Source organism: Tamandua tetradactyla, chromosome 21, assembly GCF_023851605.1.
Source record: "Tamandua tetradactyla isolate mTamTet1 chromosome 21, mTamTet1.pri, whole genome shotgun sequence".
NCBI lineage: Eukaryota > Metazoa > Chordata > Mammalia > Pilosa > Myrmecophagidae > Tamandua > Tamandua tetradactyla.
Window position 1 is genome coordinate 12,465,309 of NC_135347.1, and position 25,662 is coordinate 12,490,970.

At 41.0% G+C, this 25,662-nt stretch overlaps 1 protein-coding gene and 1 long non-coding RNA gene across 10 annotated transcripts in view; one reads left to right on the forward strand and one right to left on the reverse strand.

The window, feature by feature from the left end:
* SEMA6A (semaphorin 6A) overlaps window positions 1–25,662 on the forward strand; it is a 125,367-nt gene that overhangs the window by 51,250 nt on the left and 48,455 nt on the right. For all 9 annotated transcript variants that reach the window (XM_077138887.1, XM_077138885.1, XM_077138891.1 and 6 more), the window contains 5 exons: window positions 12,399–12,536; window positions 14,780–14,897; window positions 18,762–18,822; window positions 19,811–19,873; window positions 20,603–20,704. In XM_077138887.1, coding sequence (XP_076995002.1) covers window positions 12,437–12,536; window positions 14,780–14,897; window positions 18,762–18,822; window positions 19,811–19,873; window positions 20,603–20,704 — 444 coding nt within the window. In that variant the 5' untranslated portion in view covers window positions 12,399–12,436. The remainder of the gene's footprint in view (window positions 1–12,398; window positions 12,537–14,779; window positions 14,898–18,761; window positions 18,823–19,810; window positions 19,874–20,602; window positions 20,705–25,662) is intronic.
* The window catches only part of LOC143665461 (uncharacterized), a 58,048-nt gene continuing 44,460 nt past the window's right edge, over window positions 12,075–25,662 (reverse strand). The window contains exons 2-4 of the long non-coding RNA XR_013166978.1: window positions 15,679–15,805; window positions 14,243–14,435; window positions 12,075–12,583 (exon numbers count right to left, since the gene is read on the reverse strand). This is a non-coding gene — a long non-coding RNA (uncharacterized LOC143665461). The remainder of the gene's footprint in view (window positions 12,584–14,242; window positions 14,436–15,678; window positions 15,806–25,662) is intronic.

Here is a 25,662-nt window from a genome sequence, read left to right on the forward strand (position 1 = left end):
AATTTTGCATGACAACAAGGAGCCAGTTATACAAAGACTGGGGTTGCAGAAGGAAATCTTGGCAAGCCAAGGGAGCCAGCCCCAAGTCCATAAAGCAGGAGTGAGATACTGCATGTGTGAGAGAAGAAAGGCAGAGGGTTGGAGCACAGTAATGGTGGAATGCAATAATATAGGATCAGAAAAGTAGGTGGTGCCTTTTACATCCAGGATAGGGGGTTTCAATTTTGCAAATGTAATGGGAAGCAACCAGGGGGCTTTATGCTGAGCGGGGGGATGGGGGTGGGGGGGACATAATCCGACCTATGGGTTTTTGTTTTTGTTTTTCCCGACCTGTGTTTGTAAAACATAGGTAAAATCATGTTGCTGTGCAGGGATTAAATTGAGGGGGCCAGGGCAGCGTGGATGTCGGAGAGAGTAACTAGGAAGAAACTGTAGAAATCCAGGTAGGAGCTGATGGTAGATTAGATTAAGGTGATCGCCAAATAGAATAGAGAGATGCGGTCAGACTTGGCATGTGCTTTAGTAGATTTAATAGCTGCATGTTATCTCAGTCCTCTGAATTCATAGCACTTTTAAAAAATACATATTCACATTGCTTTGTGCTTTGCGATGACCAGCTAACTCCTATCTCCCATAGGTTCCTGGATGCTCCCTGGAGAGCCAAACCCACAGCTGAGCCCATGACCTCATATTCCCACTTCCCCAGTGCAGTGCCTTACACTTATTAGAAACTGAGTCATCTGCTGAATAAATGAATGAATGAATGGAAGAGTAAAGGCAGCCCTCTAAAAGGCAGTCTCGGTGTTTTGTTGAAAATTGGAAATAAATTCATTGACACCTCTCAGTGCCTTTGCATCTGCATAGTTTCTCATGACCTGTGCTCCTTCCTGGAACTCCCTGCAGATTAGAGAAGTAATCCATGATGTACAAACGCAATGCTGCCTTGGAACAAAACTACTGTCAAAACATGGAATAAATTATTGAGAACGACTCTCACTAACCTTACCTTTTGCCTGTAGGAGAAGGAGACCTGCTATGGTCCTCACTTTTCAGATGGTGCCTCGGTAATCTTGCCCAAGTTCCATTCAGCACCTTGTGCCCTCCTCATTGAAGATTCTGGAGGAGATGCAGCCTTTCTTTCATGCCTTAGCGCTGATGGCAAGGGCTGATTAAATAAATGTGTGAAGAACACATCTGCCTCTTCTTGCGTAACACTTCAGAATGACTTTTCTTTTGACTCTTTGGAGAGATGAGACTCTGTTAACTGAACGGGAAGAATTTTGGTTTGACAAGCAAATTATCCTGCCCTAGTCTTTTAGTTATCCAAAATGAACCTGGAGAATCTCTCTTCTGCAAGGAAGTTCATGCATTATGCCTTCCCCATGTGTTCCATAGCTGTGTCTTTTCCCTCTCACTTGTCAGACCTTCTAGTCTCTACAGTGAAAGCCTGGATGATCAGACGCACCTCTGTGCTTTCCAGTACCCAGGGATGAGGCGCCTTCAGAGCCATTTATCAGAGCCATTTCCTGGGCCTCCAGTTCCTCCCAAAGAAAAGTGAGCACATGTGTGCAAGGATCCTTGTGCTATCCTGGTGTGACCAGCTGCCTGGGCACGTGTGCTGGGCGGGATGCATGTCTCACGCCCCCATCTGATTCATCTCTCTTTTGTCTGACCCTCAGTGCTTTAATTTGGTTTCTGCTTGTCACACTTAGGCTTATTGGATAATTTCACTTTTCCTTCTGATTCCCGTCTCTCTGACGGAGATTGTAATTAGAGTGATTGTGTGCTGTGCTATTAATTATGGGAACTGAGGATATTTTTTTTTAAGATTCACGGGTTAACTGATGATAGCCATGTGCTCCTTTCTCTCAGATAATTTGGATTGCAGTAATTAACCTTGTGTCTAGTTTATCGGATATTAACCATTTGCCTCTATTTTGTATCAGAGTTAAAATTGGCTACCATTGGCTCCCTGTGTCCATTCTGTAAGAAGGAAAGGAAGGGCAGAAAGTGGAGAAGCATCTCAGAGAGGAAGGGAACTGTATTCCTCCTCTGCCACCCCCAACCGCTACCCAACATAGCAGTTAATCCTCCCAAAACGTTGGTGAAATTCAGATCCTTCACTTTATGAATTCATCTCTACACTTCTTAGTAGTATTTATATAAAGGGAGTTGCAGATCTTTGAAAATTAAAGGCAGCTACTTAAAACAAAGTGGAGGGCAGATAGGGTATATTGACAATTTCTTGATTAAAAGGATTGAAAAAACCATCACCAGGATCATTCCATGGGGGAGAGAAAGAGTACATGGTACACAAAAATAGTCTTGTGAACTCTACCCATTTCCTGCTGAACTGCCTGCAGTTGGCTGTCAAACGGGAAACCAAAATGAAGCTCACCCAGGGCTGCAGAGCCTGGTGGGGTAAGTCGCTTCTGCTGTTGCTGGATGTCATTGCTTCCCCACGCGGGGCTTTAGGACCCTCTCTGCCGAGATTACATCTGCTTTGTAAGCATCACTCATTTTGTGAAGTCTGGTCTTGTCCATCTGTCATTGAGGGGAGCCTGGACGCTTGTCATTGTGGGCACAGAACAGAAGAAACTTCTTTAAGAAGAGGAGAATCGGCCCGCAATTCCTCATCTCTGAATTATTCTTGTAAGGATTTGGCATACTTTTAAAAAATAAATGAAAGCAGGTTTTAAAAAAGTTCCAGGAGAATTTTATAACACACCCTGGGATAATTAGAGAGTCCCTGGATTTAGTAAAAGCAGAGTTGGGAGTTCTGGTCTAAAGGAATTCTTTCTCATTCTCTTTTTATCCAGCTTTTATTCTCTTCAGGGACAAAGGAAGGTTGTTCCATAATCTCTTTTTATGAAACTCTTGGAACAGATGTGCTTTAGAATTTAAATTTTTCAGATATTAGAAAAGTAGCATGATGCATATACCCCCATGAGGTTTAGGGCAGCACCTTTAATCAAACCCACTAATATTTTTTGTGGTGCAATAGATAAATATTCACGTGAAGAGGGACAAATAAAGGCTATAAATGACTTCATATCAGTTCCGGTTAAGTTTTGTCACCAAATAATTGGAAAAAGAATTTGGGTCGTAAGAGTGGTTTTGGATCTTGTGATTGCAAATGAGGGTTGTGACCCTGCATTTCCAAAGCCAGCGTTGCCTTATCCAGATCTAGAAGAATAGGGAAAAGCAAATCTTATTTTCCTTTAAACTTAAAGAGAGTCAAGACAAACTTAAAACTACTATTACCATCAAAACGGTGAATCCAGCTGCTGACCACCTCGATGTGCTCAATCGCTTTCCAGTGACCAGGACTTCAAATCCTGTTTCTTTGTGGTGACCTTTAAAGGCACCTGTGTAAAGAATCAAGTCATTAAATGATAGAGACATTTAAACAAACCCATAATTTCCTGGAACTTTCCCTCATTGCCCTTAAGGAAGCATATTTTCAGGATGTTTAGAAAAATCATTATTCACTTTGAGGTTAAGATGTCGAATTGAAAAACAAACATTTTGTGGCATGGTATCATTAGACTTCACTCTGATTTAGGAAGAGGCATCTAGTGATTTGGTATCCCAGGGTGCTAGGAAAGCATCGGAGCTCATTGAAAGAGACAGTGAGCATGCAGTGGGGGCAATCTGACTTGAAAGTTTTAATTCAAGGAAACGCTTTTAACACTTTCCTTCCCGTCTTGGAATGGATTTACCCCAAACTTTTACCATCAGCAAGAAAACAATAAAGATTTGTACAATTTGGTCAAAGTTTTAATCACCTGTGTTGGTGACCCCAAGGAAAGCCTGAGGATTTTTATTTTTCCCTGTTATTTTGGGCTGTTATTTAGGGCTCAGAGAAGCAGAGACTTGCGTGTTGTCTTTGACATCTGCATGGACGATGCATGGCGCGGATTTCCCCTCCAAGCCTGGGAAAGAACCCATCACTGCAACTCTCTGAGCCTGAGGAATCCAAGGCAGAACGAGGATGAGAGCAGTGGGTATTGGGGCTGGAAGATAGTATATTAACTACATCGAGAGGAAACGGAGGGGAAATTATTAGGGAGGGTCAGCCTGTCAAAGGGAAGGGAGTACTTCATTTGCTTTTCAATCAACTTAGGATTTTGACAAGGGTTTATGGAAAACTCCAGCCATTAATATTTCCAGTTTGCTCCCTTTAAGGACACTCTGCAAATATCTTTCTAAGGACTGGGGAAAAAAGTGCCTTCAATTTAGGCATGTTATTTTTGCCCTCTAGTACAGAAAACTGGAGAGAATAATGTAAAAATAACCCACACACTTACCACCTAGAACAAATAAGTATCAATGTTCTGAGCTTTTCCTTCACAGATTCTTCCCTTCCCCCGCATCTTCTTCTTCTGTCATGTTCTTAAAAGAACAAAGTAAATCTCAATTATAATTCCTTGAACTGAACCTTGGACGAAGGGAAAAAAATTCATCAATTACTGAGACGAATCTTTGAACTTCTTTAAGCGAAGACAGAAATAGTTGAATGGAGTGTCTGTAAATCTGATTGGCATGGACTTGTCCGTTTAGACACTAGGCGCTCTGGACCTGATTCTGCCACCTGAAATGTCCTAGGGCCACCAGCTCCCTCCTCTAACTCCGCACAGTCCACAGCAAATGGCCATGCACTTTTCCAAGGCCTTCTCCAAGGGAAAGTCTTTGCTTACCATCCCACCCCACACACCTCTTGCAGTAACTTCACCTTCAAAAGAATTCCCTGAAACTGAATTTTAATTTCTTTTTGAAGTTTGAAATTGCTGTTTATGCATCCTGTTTTGGGGCAAAGGACAAGAGCTTTTGGGCCCATCCGCTAAACAGAGGTCCCTGGGGAGGAACCTTTTTTCCCCCCATCTCCATCAGCATCTAGGACAGGGCCTGGCTCCCAGTAGAAATCAGGGAGTCGCTAAGATGGAAATCAGGCAATGGAAGTAATGAACATCAGGCAGCAAGCCAAGGAGAAATGAATGAATCTTGGCTTCCTCTCTGAATGCAGCATAATGTAGAGAAAGGGCTTGCTTGAGAAGTCAGGAGTCCTCAATTGCAGCTTAGCTTTGTTACTATTGGGTTGCACCCTATTTGGCAAGTTACCTCATTTCTTGGGACCTCAGTTTCCTTAACAGTAAAATGAAGGAGGCATTTGGTTCTGCTGCTAGGGTAGATGTTTGGGTTTAATAATATTTAAAAAACTTTGAAAGACGGTAAAAAAAAACAAAACTGGTGTGACATGGATTATATGGCTAAAATAGTTGGGATTGCTGTAAATTTTTGAGATTGAGATGATTTGTCCCAATATTTCAGACCTGATAAGGTATAACTGTACCTACAGAGTCCTAATGTGTCATTAGACTGTATCTGAAATATCTAAGCAAAGTGTGTTAAATGCATTGGTTCAGGGTGTGTGTTTGTGTGTGAGTTTGTGTGTGTGTGAGAGAGAGGGAGAGAGAGAGACAGACAGTATAGAAGAGAGAAAGAAAGCTATCATAACAAAGAACTACCTGAAAGATAAGGCTTACCTTCTTGCCTCATTCCATAATAGGTATAAACCAACCTTTATTTTTCCAAAGAAAAAAAATTCCAGAAGGACTTCTGAATCACAGCTGCTTTTCTTCTCCTTTTTGACAGTGGTTTCAGATCTAAAATGGAACATCTATTATACAGTCGATATTTATTATTATACTCTATTGAATGCCATCATCATTCTCCAAAATGTGTTGAAGTTAGGTCTGTGGCATTTCCTTTCACTCTGAAATGGGTGCTTTTATGTCTCTAATAATGGCTGAAAAGAGGAGAAAGAAAGACCAGATGCTTTATTAAGAGGCTAGAGCTATTTTTCTCATTTGGGTGAACCTTCCACTTTAATGCAAATATCACTGAACAGGTATCTGATGTGTCCCTGAAGACTGGGTACAGCAAAGCTGACAACGAGGATGGACTCAAGCAGTTTCTAATTCCGTTTGGGAGTTTCTCCTCTTTGGTCTGGCTATGCATCCTGCGAACAGCAGTGTCCTCTTAATGCTGAAGTCCTTGAAACAAGGTTGTCCAGATCAGTGAAGGGCATGTGCTGGTCAGGTACTCGGTGATTCTTTACATTTTCCTCTTGTGCAGGAAAGATCAGCAGTTCAGATCTCTGTGAGGTAGGTCTCTGCCATTCAGTAAGTTGGATTCTCCAAACAAATGCCTGCTTTCTCACCTCTCTCCAGGCTGAGTGTCTTACTCAAACTCAGAGTGTCTTACTCAAACCTGTTTATCTTACCAGCTACTGAGGCCGGCAGCCTTGTTCCTACCCTACCTAATTGTCTCTATGATGTATGGATACTCAAATATCACTACTGAGGGGAGGCTGCAGGCAGGCAGGTGGCTTCACTTAACTCAGTGGTGTCACAGGATAATCAATTCCTCCTAAAACTGTGGTGGGGAAGCACGTGCATCTTTCTATCACCTTAAATGTTTACTAACAGGCCCAGAAAGGGGAGTGAGCTTTTGCATGCCTGCCTGTTTGGAAGCAACTGTGTACTTCTTTCATGGATTTTTATTCCTGAAGCCGTTAAGGACTTTCAGCCACTCTGGCCACGTAAAGAGAGATACATCAACCTATACGCAACTATTATATTAAGATTTAAGAGCAGCTTCCATTTATGCCAACATCTCTTTCTCCATACTCCCTTCTGTTCTCCTTACATTGATGTACCTGGCAAGGCATAAGCTTTGAAATTACACAGACCTGGGTCTGAATCTAAATGGACTGCCTAGACATGTCACTTTGTCTTAGTTTCCTCATGTGTACTATATATATTTTTTTATTTTTTAGTGATCTATACTATATATTCACAAATCATGTAATCATCCAAAGTGTACAATCAGTGATTTACAATATCATCTCACAGCTGTGCATTTATCATCACAATCTATTTTTTCCTTTTTTGTGTGTGAAAAATAACACATATACCAAAAAAAAACAAACCCAATAAATTTCAAAGCACATTGCAATAATTAGTTATAGAACAGATTTCAGAGTTTGGTTACAACTCTGAACCTTTGGTAACAGGTGTGGGTTACAATTCCACAATTTTAAATTTTTCCGTCTAGCTTCTCTAAGATCCTGAAGTCTAAAAGAAATATTAATATAATGGCTCAGCAGTAATACTCATTTGTTAAACCCTCCCTTCTCTGTATAACTCCACCATCACCTCTGATCATTCTCCCACTCTTTAGGGGTGTTTGGGCTATGCCCATTCTAATTTTTTCATGTTGGAAGGGGCTGTCAATAATATGGGGTAGGGGGGTGGAACTAGCTGATGTTCTGAAGAGGCTGTCCCCTCTGCATTTCAGAAGTTATTTCAGAAGTTTCAGAACTTGCTACCCTGCCTCGGCTCGGGCCTCTTACTCCACCTCTGTCCCCAACCCTGCACCTCCAGACTGTGTCAGAGGCTTTGGAAGTGTTTTTACAACTGAGTGGCCTGGCTCAGAGACACTGCATGTGCCATCCTCCCCAGCCCCCATCTCATGTCCACGCCCCCTTCACTGGAACAGAACCCCTTACCAATAGTACAATCTCTGTGGTCCCAGAGTTTCATAAACCACTGCATTCCACATCCTTTCACTTCAGAAGTAAAGAAACTGAGGTTCCGTGACTTGCCCAGGGTCACACAGTTATGCTACCCTTCCTCTTATTCACGGCATCATGAATTATTGATTACCCTTCAAACTTCCTGTGATGTCAGTAGAGAATGTGCTTTCCGAAAGAATTGATCACACCTGATGGTAAATTTACTTTCCTCGTGGGGGGGAAAACAAAGTGACACTACCCTAATTTCTTCTTTATCTCAAGGCCACACTTCAAGTGATTAAACAAGAACGTTTTGCATTTGCAAGTTTCCAGATACATTTTTCTCATTAATGCTACTTATTGTTCAAATGTTCATTGGATGCCAACTTTCTGGAAGATACCGTCCTGTGTACCAAGTCAGACACGTGTTATAACCACACGGCCAAGCCCACAGTGCTCTGTAGCCATGCATTGCCCGCTGTGGCTTGCATAGTCAGACGTTATGTGGAGCAGTCTGACGGGGTCTTTAAAAAAAGGGGTGTTAGTTCATTCGTGTGTATAGTTATTGGGTTCCATTACGTACACTTGCTAAAGCACAGCAGATTGCAGATGATGGTAAAAAGAGCAGAATAGTGCATGCAGCAGTTGATGATGTCTTTTATGTGGGTAGCAGAGAGGTTGGCCTCAGAGCCTTCAGGGATGGGGCAGGTAAGGCTGATGGGTGAAGTAGGATTCCTAAGACAATGGGAAATGGTGGGAATGTGGACCGAAGAGAGGCAGCCACCCCCCCTCAGCCCGTATGCTGCCATGTGGAATGTGGGCCAGGAAAACCAGAAATCTGCAGTTGTATGTTAAATCTCCATTTTTTTTTTCTTTTAACGCTGGATGTTTGTATCTAATTTCTTTTTTTTTCTTTCAGTTTTTTTCCTTGACTGCCAGTCAGCTTTGGCCCAAGTACTAATGGTTTGGGAACCCCCGTAGAATTTCCCAGGGCAGTATATGAGAGAATAGCCAGGGATAGGATTGGAACTAGTTTTAGGGCTAAGCATAAGTGGTTCTTTGAGTAGGTTTATCAGGTTTTCCTAACTCCCATGCTCTTATGAAATTAACCCAGTTAACCCAGAAGTAAGATGAAGCAATTTGTGACCTCATTTTATGACTTCATCATCAGTTCCAGTTCCACGGATGTCCCTTTTGCTTCATGCTCACCAGATACAATGACCCATTGTCTGATGAGGGCATAGGAGGTGGGGGGGGGGGATGGGGTAGATGGAAGCTCCAGTTATAGAAAAGATTTGATTACTTAAGAAGAAAAAAAACAATTATCAGCATGAATGCACTCGCAAGATTTTCAGACAGAACTCTTTTTAACAGCCCCTTTTGTTTGGTCCCTCAGTCTGGAATACCTGAAGGCTGGTCTCTGGCCAGTTAACATTTGGCACAGTTTATTTAACTCATGACAGTCTATAGTCACAACATTACTTTGTGTATCACAGTTCTCTTATTCAATTTGGCCTTGAGGACTTCAGGGGGAAACTAATAAGAAGCATGTCTGGGCTCAGGGTATGTGGAAAGTCAACAGAAACCTTGCCCACCTGACTCAAACTCCAGTTGTATAATTAATTTTAGATGAACCTAAATAGACCTAATAAATTCACCAAGCAGATGCATGTTAAAATTGAGAATGTTCTTAATTTTCCACGAATTTTGTGGTTTGGGACAGAGAGTAAGATTGCAATTTTATAGAAATTGAACATTGTTCAAGGGCCATTTCTATTCAGACTAAGCAAGGTAGAGGGCTGAGACAATTTTATGGAAAGTTCAGGCATAATAAGCTTACTTTTGAAGTAAACGTTTTTGTTTAGAATCCTTCATATTGACAGTCTTCCCTGATCTAATTTTCTGGATAGCTGCTTAAGTCATATTTAGCCTCTATAAGCACAGCCACAGACAGGAAAATCGACAAATGTGTACAGTTGCCTATAAATATTCTGTTATATGGGAAGCGCTTTTCAGAGTTTCAAAAATTACTTGAACAACCTCTTTAATTGCAGCAGCCAGCTAGCTCAAGGCTTTGAAAACTCAGGTTTTGGAAAGTTCTTATTTGTTTCCACTCTCCCAGGGATGGTGCATATCTGTATTACATGGTCTCAGGGAGGAGATCTAGCCCATAGTCTACAGGATGGGAAAGGACGATGTGATTGAACTGGGCTGTCTCCACAAAGTAATCATTTCAATCTGTGATTCAATCATTTCATAGAGATAGTGCACATATTAAGACCCATGGTTGAATAGGAAGAGAATAATGGATTCACTGAAGAAAATTTTAAAGTGTCCATGTAGACTAGCTGAGATTAACCAATACTGCCAGAACGCTTTCACCCCTAAAATATGTTAATATACATGTTTGATGGTATGATGATAGAAAGGCACATAAAACAGCTCTTTTTTCCTGGGATAGAGCTGCATTGTAAACCTGGAGGTATTTAAATGACCTACCTCTACCATGATCCTCACCCACGCTATGGGTGAGGATTCAAGAAGTCATTGGAGGGCAGTGCAAGGGTGGCCCAGTGGCGGAATTCTCACCTGCCATGCTGGTGACCCGGGTTCGATTCCCAGTGCTTGCCCATGTCAAGAAAAATAAGAAGTCATTGGATTGCATTATACATCACCCTTTCTGTGGGCTTCTGGGGTTTAGCATTTTGCATCTGACCCATGCAATCTTAAGACTAAAATAATTAAAACTGGAGGATATAATAAAGTATGAGGAGTTTGTCGCTTTAGGTCATAAGATGTTTGTTCAAAGACGAACGATAGTTGTAGAATGATAGACAGACTTGTTTGCCATATCAAGAAAAATTAGTCTTCACAAGTATACAACTCTTTCCAAAGATTTCTAAAGGAATGAGAACCAGCCCTTTGCCTACGCTTCCATCACTTGTGGCAAACTCTCTGAGATGTTATGCTTCTGTATCACACAATAATCATGCTCTTGAGTGCTTCGTGTGTGCTGTTCCTTCCCCTTCCCCTCTTGCTTTCTCATCTAAAATGTTAACAGCTGGCTGGTGTCTGGTTTATGTTTTACTTACTCTTGTTATTGATGCCTCTCTTTAATGTTCTGTTCAACAGGAACCATGAGAAGCAAGTAGGAGCACCTCAGAGCTCCTTTCCTTTGGGATCAGACTCTCCATAATATGGGGAACCGGCAAATAAGTGATTAAATAGACTGCCACTTTTGACCTGTCTATAAATACATGTTTATGTCTCTTGGTAATGGATTGCCCTTGTGAACGAGTCATTGTTGAAGGTTTAATTTTAATCTGCACATCAGAAATGGAGACATAGAGTTGTTTAGATCTTTTCTTTCAACCTATCTCCCTCTTTGATTTTCAAGATAAAACAAATGAATTAATGTGTACTTTTAAGTCGAAGAAATGATTAAGCGCCAACTGTGTCTGTGAAATTGTAACTTGTGACGCAACGCTCCGGACTTGTTAATGCTTTCTTTGGCAGAAAGAAGAGAGATATAGGTATCTAATATTAAACGGTGTTCTGAAAAGCACAAGTTGGCAATTTGTTTGCCAAACTAACTTTCAAAGATGTCTGTTACTAAGTTTGACTTTTCTACCCACAAATCTTAATTGGTTGATGGACTACCATGAAACAGCTTTGTTCAAAAAAGATCACCTTTGGCAGGCTACTTCAAAGGCATTACTACTCTGGAAAGATGAAAAGATATCCCCATTTTACATTAATTTCCCTGATAGATCAACACTTGCTTAAAATATGCCTGAAAATCTGCTTATGTGGTTCTTCTTTCACTGTATCCAACAGCCCTACGTGGGATTGTTTTTATTTCCAAGATTTAGGAGAATTTCTTTACACATAAAGAGCATTATAAGAAAATATGGATGGGTAGAACAGTATATTCTGCCACTTGTATTCACTACTCTCTCATTACAGAGAGAGAAGGAATATTTTTAATCAACAGTACCATTTCAGGATGTGGTTTCAGATTCCCCCTATCATATTCTTCACAGAATCTGAAAGAGCCTATTTATTTCTCTTAAACAGAGATTGTGTTGTGATTTTATTTGACTAAGATCACTGTAGAATTACATAAAGCAGGGGTCAGAAACTCAACTAAGGGGTTTAAGCAGGTAAAGAAAATGAGTGAACAGGGCCAGTTCTAGTGTGTGTGTGTGTGTGTGTGTGTGTGTGTGTGTGTGTGTGTGTGTGTGTATTGTTGGGGCTGCAGCATGGGGCCTGAGAACTGTCATTTGGGTTACTATGACAGATACTCTAATTTTTTTTAAATGAATCTGAAAATCTTGATTATAATCAGCAATCTTCTAATTTTTTAATATTGGCAACTATTTCAAATTTTTGAAAGATCCTGACCTGGCCAAACAAAATATGTCTGCGGGATGGCCAGTGTTTGATCTGAATAAACCTACAGAAAAAGAAACCTTAAAACACCCACAAATTTCTCAGTTGTCCACTTTATTTGGGAAGTAGGGCTTCTAAGTTAGCCATAATGGCCTTAGGAAGGCTCAGGACAAAAGAACTAAGGCTGTTCTTTAGGTTTAGGAGAAGCTTTCCAAAACGGCTCAGATTTCCAGGGGAAGAAGAATGCAGAGTGCCATGGATGCAGCTTCCTTGTGGAAGGCACAGTAATCAGTGAATTCACAATGGAAAAGATGGGAAGCAGTGGCCCGTTTTCTCTTGAATTTATCTTCAAGGCCATTTCATTTTATGGAGTTGAATAATGCTGACTTGCAAAAAAAAAAAAAATCCCTTCTCTGCTCTTTGGCAGGGTGAAGTAGAGAAGTAAAGTCTCTCCGCTAAACTACTATGAGGTCAGAAGCCTTGCTGCTATATTTCACACTACTACAATTTGCTGGGGCTGGTTTCCCAGAAGATTCTGAGCCGATCAGTATTTCGCATGGCAACTGTAAGTATCCACAATTTCACTCTCACTCCCTTTGCAGACAGGTTAGCCTGTATCAACCATCAAAGAATAAAAATGGAGATAAAAAAAAATTGGAGGCTTGTTAGACATTTTAACTTGAGTAAATGGCAAAGCTGGGTAATTCAAATCTAGTCAGATTGTCAGAATGACTGTTATATATTTTTTACGCTGTCGATGGTTATTGTGGACATGTGTATTTGCGAGGATTCAAACTTGCCTCAGCTTCTCCAATCAAGTCTAAGTAGTATATGGAGGCTTTGATCATGTCCTAAAACCAACTGTTTCAGAAATACGATCCTTTGGGTATTGCCATCAGTACACATTTTCATATATAATTAATATAAAGGGCATTGTTTTAAGTTATGAACTGAAAATAATAAGACCATTTGGGAGTAACTTCAAGAATTTACATTTTTTAGACTTAGATGTTATATCATTCCAGGGTTAGATAGAGAGTAGTTTTGAATAAGCAGAGGACCTATTTTACTTGTTTATAGACTTTCCTTTCACCTATGTTTCACTTTTAGGGGTAGATAACAATTTGACAAACAATTCAGCTGTCCTGAAAGAGGAAATTGGTATCTGTGTATTGGACAGAACAGCCAATATAGGACGTTTTTTAAATCTTACATCCGAAAGACAGTATTTTATCAGAGTAAATGTGAAAGAGACTGTTTTCCCCAAATATCTATTTTCCCAATAATACCAAAACAAACACTGAGTGAGCCTGACAAGGGGTGTTTGATGTTCATTTGGGACTCTAACAAGATCAGTCATCACCCAATTCACTGCTGGATACTCTAGGTGGAAAAAGGAGGTAATTCCACATGAAGGTGAGGAGGCAAGACTGACATAAAAAAAAAATTAGAGAATAAAAGGCCAAAGCATGTGGTTAAAGACCAAATTGTGTGTTTCAGGGTCATCAGTCTCAAAGCATCAGTGTCCACCTTACTCAAGGTACAAAAACCTTTCTTTATCTCTAATCAAGATAGGTTTTTCTACCTTTGGTGCCACAGTACAGAAGGGCCCCCAGCCTAGAAGTACTGTTGAGAATCACACTTAAACAATCACTAAAATCCATGATAGGAGAGAGACATATGAATTGCTTTAGATGCCCTTTGTTGAATAAGTAAATGAAATTCCAAAGCAGTGAAGGGAGAAGCACAATATGATTGCATACCAAGCCTGATTGGGAGCAAAATATACCAGGGCTTTCTAATAAGATGCTTATTGTGGGTAGTACTCAGATACTACAAAGTTTTAAAGGATAGAGTTCTAAGCATAAATCTGTGAATGGTCTAAGCATAAATCTGTGAATGGTTTTCTATTCATTATTTACCCCTCTGGAAAACAGTTGCCTTTTAAATATGACCCATCTTTCTCTCCTCCTTGGTTTCTTTGGAGGATCGCCAGCACTCTGGAGATTGTTGGTTTAAAGGCAGAGAGATGTTGAGATATAGGTATTTCTAAAGGTCAGATATTATTACAAATTGTCACTCCCAGCCCAAGAGAACTGTAGGAGAAGAGAAATATATACTCACTGACTCTGCACGTTGGGGAAAATTCCGAATTACTCAACTGACTACACTCCATTTGACCCTATCCTGTCAAAACCCCCATTTCTGTGAGCTTAGCCAATTGCTTAACTCAAGAGTGAACTTCCCACAGTTCCTAGAATGCCAACCAACCTAGCGGAGCTGCCTTCAATAGTAGATTATTCCATCTGGACGCCTGTGGAGACTGTATTTTCCTCCTGGCTCCTGGAAGAGGTCTCTCGCCTCCAGACCGCATTGCTTTTGTGGTGATTGATGGGAAAGGCGCTTTGAAATAGTTTTGTCCCGAGACAAGATCTTTGGCAGACTGCCCCTTGGGCTTAGCCCTCTACAGAAGATGAAAAGAAAACTGTGGAAGAAAAGAGCACCTTCATGCAAAAGGACTCACTGGCAAGTTGCACCCCCAGAAAGAGGGACAAGGCAGAAATTGTGATACTTAGAGAAAATATGAGTTCAGGCTGATTACCATCTGGAAATGAAATGGTAGCCAGACTAGCCTTAAAAGAGCCCTCTTCTATCATCGTATTACCTAAAATAACAGACGCCTTTGGAGATGGGAAATGGTGGTCTGACTTAAGCATGATTTTGGTTTGCAGCTCACTCCCCTCCCCTCCTTTGCCTGTCATTGCTTGGCTTGATTTCCCCCTCTCGCCCTATCTTCTCTTTGCACAGATACAAAACAGTATCCGGTGTTTGTGGGCCACAAGCCAGGACGGAACACCACGCAGAGGCACAGGCTGGACATCCAGATGATCATGGTCATGAATAGAACCCTCTACATTGCTGCTCGGTGAGAGGGCCCCTCCCCCCTCTGCCTCCCCAGCGTCCCAGCGTCCAAAGCCCTCAGCTAACCACTATGCACCACGTTTAAGATCTTGAGGGTTCCCAATAGAGTGTTCTCTTATTTAAAGGCTACTTGGGTTTTCATTCTTTCAAGGTTTTCAACTGTTTATCTTGAACCTAGATGCAAATATTCACTTAAGCACCCAGGAGAGCGCTTCCCTCTCTCATACTTGTTGATTCAATGGAAACATATATTATATGGTGCTCATGTAGGTATCCTTATGTTGAGCCTATTTGTATTTTTGCAATGAATGTAATATATATAGGATATGCTATTTTTTAACATAAAGGCAAATGCATCCAATGAAAGCACAAATATATTTTAGAAGAGCTTTTTTATTATTATTTTTTAATTTGGCTCTACTAAGAGAATGCTCACCTGTTAGGGAAATGTCATTTAGACCAGGCCATGTCTTAAGGCTGAATGATATGGTGAAATAACATGGCATGGTTGGGTAAGAATGACATGGTAAGGGATCCCATGGGTTTAACCTTTTGTTCTAATTATGCCCTTAATTTAATAATTTAGTCGAAAGACAACTTCTCTGGCCCTAAGTGCCCCCTGTCAAATGAGAGGTTGGATTAGAATATCTTAATGAAGTCTCCTGGGTTTCCAACAATCTATGATCCCCCTGTTTTTTTGAGTGTGTAGCACATTCGGAATAGTTATACATGCAGAATGACACAGGGGCCGCTGCCTGTCTGACGGGGTTCCTTTAGGGGCTCACCTGGGTCTGGAGTGATAACTCCTTTCACTCTTTAGAAGTCGCCTCGCTAGGAGCCCCGGGAAAGAACAGCTAAATAGCACCAGCACGTGGTTCTTTTCCAGCGCTTACTGTTCTGAAGTGACAAGGTCTGCAATGTAAAATAAAAAAAATTACTGGCCACACTGGAAACTCTTGAGGGTACCCCACACCTGGTCACAGGGAACAGTGCCAACACAGTTTTAAAATTTTACTTCACAAAATACGGACATAGAGCGCACACCAGTTGCATATAATATGTAAGTTACAGATGACATTATAAGATCTGTATCAATGTTATCTCATTCAGTCCTCAACACAACTCTAGGAGAAGGAACTATTATTACCTCCATGTCTGTGGTGAGTAAACCAAGGTACAGAGAGCTTAAGTGACTGGGTCGTGATGGTAGAGGCAGGATTTGAACCGTGATGGTCTTGCCCTAGAATCTGTACTGTTACCCCCCGCATCATGTGTCTGCTGAGCAGTAAAGGTGATATTATTTGCCCTGGTAATAACTTTCTAAGAGCTGTGGCCCAGGAAAATAACCATGATAGTGTTCATTAAACACCATTCCAATAAGGTCCAAACTCTCCCATAGAAGACCAGCTCTTTGTTAAAGATCAATCTAAGTTTCCTAAATGTAGCAGAACTGGGAGATTACACTTGTACCCAATTATCTAAAGTCTGGTCAAAACAAACGATTAAATATAGAATCTGTGAAAATAAATCGATTCGAGAAATTGGTAACTTTGCAATTGCATCTCTGGGGAAAAAAAAATGCTATAACAGCTTGCCCGTGGGTCCAGTGTTTTAGCATAGGTGAGGAGTGCAGGCAAGGGGGAATGACATCATTCCAGCACCTTTAAACCCAACCTGTTTTATCTTAGTCCCTACCCTATCCAAGAAAAGGAAGAAGAAATAGAAGAAGGAAAAAAAAAAGAAACATGTTCATTTTCTTTTTGAATGATGAAACAGAATTTTCTTTGGCTGGAAGTCAAGTCTGTAGCTCTCGCTCACTGATGTGTTGGGTTTTGCTCCATCCTCAGCCACTTCCTCTCAGTTCACATCCTTGGAAAAGTTGCTGAAGTTGCGCTATGGTCTCCAATTTGTGTTCAAATAACTGAATTCAAGAAGAGCAGCGTACGAATCCTGGGATGCACACGGGGGTGTTTTGGGAATAACCCTCCCCCGCCACCCCGGTCTATGGTTTATTGCATAAAGCGCTGTTTCTGTTTGCTGGGGCAGAGTAATCTTCTGGATATTGAAAATGATTGCCATTTTCCAAAAAGAGATTTTGTTCATGGAATTCTACTCTTAAAGCCTTCCCAGTTCTTCTAGACAATCGGTGTCAGCGATCGGAAGCCAAATCCCATCCAGAACCCGGGGATTGAGTGAGAGTTGGTGGCAAGAAGCCCTTTCAGTTCTGCTTTATTATTATCCACTTTGTACATTCTTCCTTTTTTTTTTTTAATCTCTGAACTGCTAATTAACATAAACAGGCCATGCCAGAAGGGGACAAACCAGAGCTTTCTGAGGAGTTGCCAATGCATATTAATCAGTTGTTAATTTACAATTCATATATTCAGCCCCTACTTAAGTGTGGAGGGGAAGCAGGGCAAGGAAAAGCCTAGTCATCTCAAACCTGATTCCAAAGTCATAGGCAATTCCATTCCGATAATGAGCCCCATCCCAGCACCACCAATAAAGTCAAACCAGTAATAAATGAATGCAATTAAACTGCCTTGGAATTAAAGGGCAGAGCAGTTCTGGCACCCTACTGAAGTCTGGAGAAACTTCCCAGTTCAGCAATTTACAAAACAGGTTCCCCATTCTCCCCTCACCACCCTTACACAAACACAGTCACACTCGCTGTTCAGTAGCAGGCAGGGAATTTTGTAAGCCAACTGCCCTGCCCCCTCCTTTCATTTTTTCACGTGAGAGACCTCTTATTTCTTTTCCTTCTGGTCTGCTTTCCTTAAAAGCAGTGGCAAACAGATTTCTCAAGACCAGGAAAAAGAAAAGCAGCAAAAGAAAAAGGAAGCGAATCCTCATAGCAGATACTTCCTTCCTGCCTTCTTTCTTTTTCTTTCTTTTTTTTTTCCTTTTAAATGATGAAAGGGGCTTGAAAGTCTACGGCAGAGGCTTGAGATCCTGGTTTAAAGCTGAGGATAATTTTCCAGCCCTAGGACTTCCTGCGTTTTAGAAAAAGTCAATGTTATTTCAAGGGAAAATGAGCTGTTTTGCTTTCCCTCACCAGCTCCCCATTTCCCCAGTTGAGTGTAGGGCTTTTCTTTCTTCTTAATTCCAGACAAAGACACCCTTGTACCCAGTTCACAAGAAGGGGATGTTTAAATACAGCCCCACACCTGAATTGCTCACTCTGTTTCTCCTCTTCCAAATGGGAGACTGGCAGCCAACCGTCAAGAGAACCAAATTCTCAGCAAGACAGGAAGGTGAACAGAAGCAAGAAATGTCTACTTAAGCTTGAGTACATTTTAGACCTTAATTGACCATCTTCTTGTGAAGGAAAGATTGGCTTCTGGAAATAATTTTACCTCCATCATATTTTCTCCCCTTCCATCTTGTCGATCAAATCATCAAAGCTAAGCTGTAAACATGTTTTCTAAAGAGAGGTGGAAAAGGAGATTCGCTTTTGGTTAACTCCCTTCTTGAACACCAAGTACTTGTTACATGCATTTGAAGATACTTAAAGGGCCCATGAAACATCCGTGTTCCAGTCTTTGGGCCCATTTAATTTTCAGAATCCTTTTTTCCTGAGCGACGTATATGCAGATACAGTAGTTTTATTATGAGAGAGACTTCAGAAAGTTTTCCATTGAAGTTATCCCTTAGAGCAAGATATCATGATCTGTCAGAAAGTGCAAATGTGATCCAGAGGCTGAGCTCATGGGGTTTTTTTGCACATGGTTTTCTTGTTTTTTAATAACACAGGTATGGTTTCATCTGCTCTGCATGAGATATGCCTCATTCGATAGAAAATGAACTGACTTGACTCTTGTGTTTATCGGTTGTGTTTGACTTTGTATTAATTATTCTTTGTTTACAGGGACCATATTTATACTGTTGACATAGACACATCACACACAGAAGAAATTTATTGTAGCAAAGTAAGTAGTTTTAAACCATCTTTCAGAGATGAAGAGCCTTTCTTGAAGAATTGCTTTCTTAAAGAAATGCCTTCATTGAGATCATGTGGTGAATTATTTAGAACTGGCACTATGCATCTTATGAAATCCCAATTTGGGTATGTTAGGGTTCAATAAGTGTTCAGAAACAGTTATGTATTTCATGTGTCATTCATCAAATACTTGTGTGTATATGTTTTGGAATTAGATCATTCCTAAATTCCTTCAGTGAATTATTCCCATGCCTGTGCCCCCCAAATTCCACTTTTCACATGTAAAATTGTATCCCACAAATGTATTCCTCATGTGTTTCAATGTTACTTTTCTATGTCTTGTAATGTTAAGTTGGATTTGACTCTAGTGGTTCAGGAATTTGGTCATTATCCTTTTTCAGACATATAAAGAATAACCTAAACTTTCCTTATAACTTCACATGGGGGTATTTTAGTTAATGAAATCGGTGCCATAGAACTAGAAGCTCCCTCAGTTTATTAATTTACATGAAGGACTATAGCCTGAATTAAATCTTTGTCTACCCAAAGGGAACGTCTCCTTTATGTTTAAGAAAATGACTTCCATATTTTAAGGAAAATGATTGCTTTACACAGATTGATTTATCAACTGAAAGGAAAGGGCAAGAGCATGTATTTTATCAAAACGAGATAATTTAGCAGGTTAGTTTGAACATTTCATGTGACATCTCCACACTTATTTATTATTCTTTCCTTTCTCCTTTATCTCAAAGAGAAGATTCTTTTGTAGTTTAATTAATAGATAGGAGTTTAAAATTAAATGAACATTTCCATCTCTAACCTTGTGTTCTTATGGTGAATTAATCATGGAGAAAGGGTGCAGAAAGCTTTCAATAAATATATATTCAGCCTCTAGTCTCCCCAAGGGAACTCTTACTTTTAAAATCAAATCCAACAATCTCTGGGCCTCTAATTGATTTCTTTCTTGATCCCGGCAGAAACTGACATGGAAATCTAAACAGGCTGATGTAGACACATGCAGAATGAAGGGAAAACATAAGGTAGGCAATTTTCATTTTTCCTGCAGCTGCCACTTTGGGTTAAGTTGTTGACTGTTATCACCAGCCATTGACTGTGATGTGGAATGGATCATACCATTCACTTTTTCCCCCAGTAATTGCTTTTTCCATCAACTTATTGAAGGCTTTAATTTGCAAAAATAGTTTGCTTTTAATGCAATGAAACATTATGACAGCTGCTAGGGGGGGATGCATCATGGACTACTTAGGCATACCGGGGATGATGGGTACAAAGCCGGCTGCCCCGGCTCTTCTAAGTGCACTCTCCCATGGTCCCGGCTCACAGCCCGACACCCCAAGGGTCTGTGGAAGAGCTCATAAAAGGCTGCCGCAGACTTCCAGGGTTTTGTGCCTTTGGTCGTATAACAACATAAAAACCTACTTCAACCAGGAGCCGTGTACATCAAGGGACCCTGGAGCATCTGGCATTAAAATTAATATGATGGGAGGTTGACACTTCCAGGCTTGCCTCCTTTTTGTGAAAAAACACACACTTCTTCATTCTACACCATTTTTAAGTTCTCTTTTGCAGAGCAGCTACTGTCAATGTCATGTTTTCGTTAACATCAGGAAGATCTCGAACTTTTAGTAGAGGGACTCTTCAGCCGCCTTCATTTGAACCTTACTGTGGACATATCGTGGGATCACGTGAAGGATGGGTTTCTGCATTGAATGGACTGGACACCAAAAATCTGCATTTTTTTTTTTCAGGATGAATGTCACAACTTTATCAAAGTTCTTCTAAAGAAAAATGATGACACGCTGTTTGTCTGTGGAACTAATGCCTTCAACCCTTCCTGCAGAAACTATAAGGTAAATGCTCTTTTGCCTGTCTGGAACTGCACAGCCATGAGGTATTTCATCATTTACTGTGATTGTACCTGCAGCACCCCAAGAGGAGTAATTCAACACCACCGAACGTTCAACTTAGTGTACTGCTCCACATGACTGATCCTGAGCAGACTTCTCACCTTCCTGTTTGCTCAGAATTGATTGACATATCTTTAAAGAGTTCACCCAGCAAAGTTAGTTTCTGAAAGACTATTCATTGTTCTGAAGACCTATGCACTTAACACAAATACCATGTGGATTTCCCCTCTCTTTCTCCCTCCCACTCTCATCATCTCCCCTCTGAGCACAACACACCTTGTGAGTGATTCTTGATTTAAAAGACATCTCAAAAGCATGCCATTTTAAGCTGTAGTCGTTCTTCTAGGTAAGAATTTAAAGAACTCAGGAATTTATTTCCATTTAACACTCAGAGAAGAGTGTCTTACTTGACCATGGCCTTTATATAAGGAAATAAAACAAAACAAAGCAACTCTAGTTAGTCCTGCTGCAGTCGACGGAGGTGTCACCAAAGAAGGAGGGAGCTCACCAGATGCAGAAGCAGAGATGATAATGATCTAAGGTCTTGACTTCCCATCTGTTACCTTTCCTTGTCCCTTCTTTCTTCTAGGCTTTCGCTCAGCAAATTTGTATTGAGTTTCTAACATGTTCAGGTTGTAAAGAGAGATAGGAGGCTCCCACCCTTAGAGAAGACAAACAGGAACAAAAAAACAACAATTCCATGGGGTTGCTACCATGGGGAAACTGCACGGGGTATTTTGGGAGCATGGCACTAGAGTACTTAGCCTTGCCTGGAGTGAGAGGATAGGGAAAGCTTCCAGAAGGAGGTAGATGACCACCTCCTTTAAAACTTTTCCACCTGCTGTTCTCATAGGTGTTAACACCTCTCCCAAACCGTAGGAGACCCATAAGCCCCGTGAGTACAGGGACCACACAATGCTTGCCCAGAACCTGGCATGGTGCCTTCCAAGCAGGTGCCAAATAAATTTGCTTGGGATAAATGAATGCATGAGGTCATGCTTGACCTTTGACTTAAAGGATAAGTAGAAGTTGGCCAAATGAAGGGAGAAGGGCATCTGGGCTGGTATTGTGGCATGAACAGAGAGGGGGTTTGGAAACAGCATTTCAAACTTGAGAGCCTCCATTCCGTTCTGAACCACTGGCCTGTGAAGTGACACATGATAGCAAGAAAGGGCCTGGAGAGGTCCAGGGGTGTGGTGGCCCCAGGGATGGAAAGAAGATAATACATTCAGGAATTACGTAAGTGGCAAAAAAAAAAAAAAAAAAACCTAAAAACCGGTAGAATTTAATGATTGATAAGATGCAGAGAGAGAAAGAAAGAGAGGAATCAAACATGACTGCCAGGCTATCTCTCAGGTGAGTGGATGGATGGGGTTGCAACCTGAGGTGGAGAATGAAGGAAGCGTGGTGGGTGAAGGATGGGAGTTCAGTTGCATGCATGGGATGCCTGCGGGGCACGAATGGGGGTGTCTAATAAGAAGTTAGACAGGTCAGCTGTGATTCAGGGAGATGTAGGGAAGAACTGCAGCATGGATTCCATCAACATAAAGGTAGGAGTGAGCCCTGGGAGTGTGACAAATGAGAAAAACTCTGATAGGCTGGAGTCAGAACCAGAGGGCACATCAGCCTCTGTTTAGGCAGCTTTTTTTCTCTTTTTTTAAATTTTTTATTGATATGTATTATATGTTCACATACAGTGTAATCATCCAAAATGTATAATCAGTGGTTCACAATACCATAATATAGCTGTGCATTTATCATCACAATTGTCTTTTTTTTTCTTTCTTGTAAAAAATAGCATAAATACAAAAAAGCAATAAATTTCAAATCACATTGCAATGGTTAGTTGTAGAATAGATTTCAGAGTTTGGTATGGGTTACAATTCCACAATTTTAGGTTTTTAATTCTAGTTGCTCTAAGATATTGGAAACTAAAAGAAGCATCAATATAATGATTCAGCAATCATACTCATTTGTTAAACCCTACTTTCTCTGTATAATACACCATCACCTTTGATCTTTCTCTCTTGGGCAGTTTTAAAAGACCCCTTGCCTTTTTTTGGTATAGCTATTGAATGGAGGGTTTATTTCACCCTCACATTTGCCTTCTGTTACTTTTATGTTTGGAAATAAGCCTCAGTAGGGCCGGGTTTAGGGGGAGGCAAGTGAGGCACTTGCCAATTTACGGAGCACCCCAAACTTCAGTAATCAGGATAAATGAGGTTTTTAATGCACTATTTAAAAAAAAAAATCAGATATAATGCCCCCCCCAAAGAAACCAGCATCATGAACCAAATATCAAAATTTTAAAGAAAAACAAGAGCCCATCCATCAGCTTCTAAAAAAGGCAGCTTGGTCCTGCCCAGAGTCTGCTCTAACCAGTGACAGCGGTGAAGATGATGTTTCACCTTCCAGCATACCACTTAATATTCCATCCCTGTTTGTCATTGTTGAGGACTCATTCAGATTACTGCTTCTAACAAATCCCAAGGAATTCCCTTGCTGGAAAGCTATCTTTTGTGACAAATTACAGGCTTGCTTGACACAGGGATTCACAGGCTGTGAGTGGTCCAGTTCATTCTTTCTGCACATGTTCCATTCCCCACGATGCCTCACCTGCAGCCGTACCCTCACCTCTTGCTTGTTCTAACCACACCTGCTGAGACACATTCCAGGAGCCCAGGCCTTTCAGAAGGCACAGACAGGAATGTTCTTCATACTCAATCCCTGTCTGCATGCCTGGCACTGTGGATAGCAGAGAAACCTTTGACATGTCTCCTCCGAAAAGGGCTGGAGAGTACATAGGAACAATTGCAAATGATATGGGACGTAATGGGCCTGGCCTCAAGGAGAATGCTTCGAAGTCCTCTCTCTTAAGTGCTTTTGTTCTTGTAGAAAGGACTTCTGATTTTTTTCAACAGCTCAGAACCAAAAGTTGAAAGCAAAAGCAATGACCAGTGTTCCACTGAAAATCCCAAGCTTCATAGCAGGAAAGCCTCGAGTTGATTAGTGTAACTTGAAAAGAGTGATGAATTTTCTATCTCTGCCTCCGCACCGTGCCTTGATTTATATAATTGGTACGACAGAAGCAAGCTGAATGTGTTAGAAAGATTATAGCCTCAAAGAAGATTAGTTGAGGAGGAATTTTGAAGGCTACCTGTTATAAATATAAAACTACATTCCGCACTTTACCTCCTGTTCTCTAAACTTCTAGAACTTCTGCAAAGGTCAGGCTGGGGTTCTTTATATAATTGTCGGTACCCTGTGGTGATTTAATTTCCCAGAGGCTGCTATTGAGTCGAGATTTTATGTCTACCACAAGGATTAATTCTTCCTTCATGGCAGGGGGAGTTCACCACGGCATTGTTTCGTCTCCGGATCATTCCAGACTTGCAAACCAATCCATCATTTTTCACTGCTTCCTACTTCTGACTAGCTATAGTAGCAGCCACATTTTTAAAAGTAGGTACATAAAAAACACAAATCCCCCTTGTTTACTGTTTCCCATTGCCAGGATTAGAGAGTGCACTGCTTGGGAAAAAGGCCATTCTGTTACGTCACTGTGTCTAAGCATCACTTTTGAGTACTTGCCAAACCTACAGACCGCAAATCTGTCACAGTTCAACAGGAAGCTCTTGTTGGGATAAAATATCCGGAAAAAAAAGACTTTAATAAAAATGCGCTGAGGAAAAGAGTACTTTGGTTTAAAGGATGCCTGGCTTCACCACCTTCCCCCTGCCAAAATATGTTTTTAATACAACTGATTTATGTTCTCAACTACAGTTAAAAATTTTAAGATGCCTTCGATAGGAGCATCTCAAAATGGTTATGGATGGAAAAAGCCTTTCACACCCTCGGAACTTTCTTGGGACTTAGAGCTGTTCAGCGAGAATCGTACTCTTTTCTCCTGGGCAACAACGCCAAACGCCTTAGGTTAAAACTAAAGACCTTTCTGTGACTCCTTCCTCATTGCCTGTGCTGTCCGAGGTTTCTCCTTCAGTTTTCGCATCGCAGATAAACCCATTCACCTTCCAGATGTGCAAACCGAATACCCTAAGACTATATAAAGGAGGGTAGAAAACGTTCCTGATAACAGAGATCATTTTATGGACTCAGTGGTATTGAGATTTTAGGGAAGATTTCGCGGTGTAAGGAAGGAGACAGGGTGGTATAAAGCAGGTACCACTGCATTATTAGTCAGTGTAGTCCAACCTCCGACAAATGTTTGCTTCTTGCTTACATCTTGGTTCTGGTCCTTGAGGTTATTAAGAGGGCTGAGCTCCATCCTTCTCAGCTTCTGGCATCCCCCTGGGTCTTAGAATCCGCCACTGGATCCCCTCTATCTGGTGGGTGGATGTGGGAAGACATCAAAAGTGGAGGACCCGGGAAAGTTTTCAGGGACAAGACCGAGAAGCAATGCATATCACTTACACTCACACCCCAAAGGCCAGAGCTCAGTCACTTGCCTGTGCCTGCCTGCAAGGGGCAAAGGGAAATGGAGTTTAGTGTGATCTAGAGGAAAGGGAAATGGAGTTAGGTGAAGAGCTAGCAATGCTTGGCCACACCCACAAACGCCTATGGGGCCAGGCAGGTAACTTGTAGGAATGAAGCAAGCAGGAAATAAATATATTCTATGAGTGACAGGACCTTGGGGCTGAAGATGACATGTTTATCTGAAGGAGATGAATAGCAGCCATTATTCAGCTGTAGCTGATTGTTGCCATTTGGGTAAGAAAGGTCTGAATTGATGTTTCCACTTGCTCAAGAAGTAAGAGATCTTGACTTGTATGTGAAATCTCCCTAGTTTAAAACTTGGACTCCATTTGTTAGCTTTTTTTTTAATTTATTTATTAAAAAAATTAAGAACAAACCAACAAAAACATTAACATATCATTCCGTTC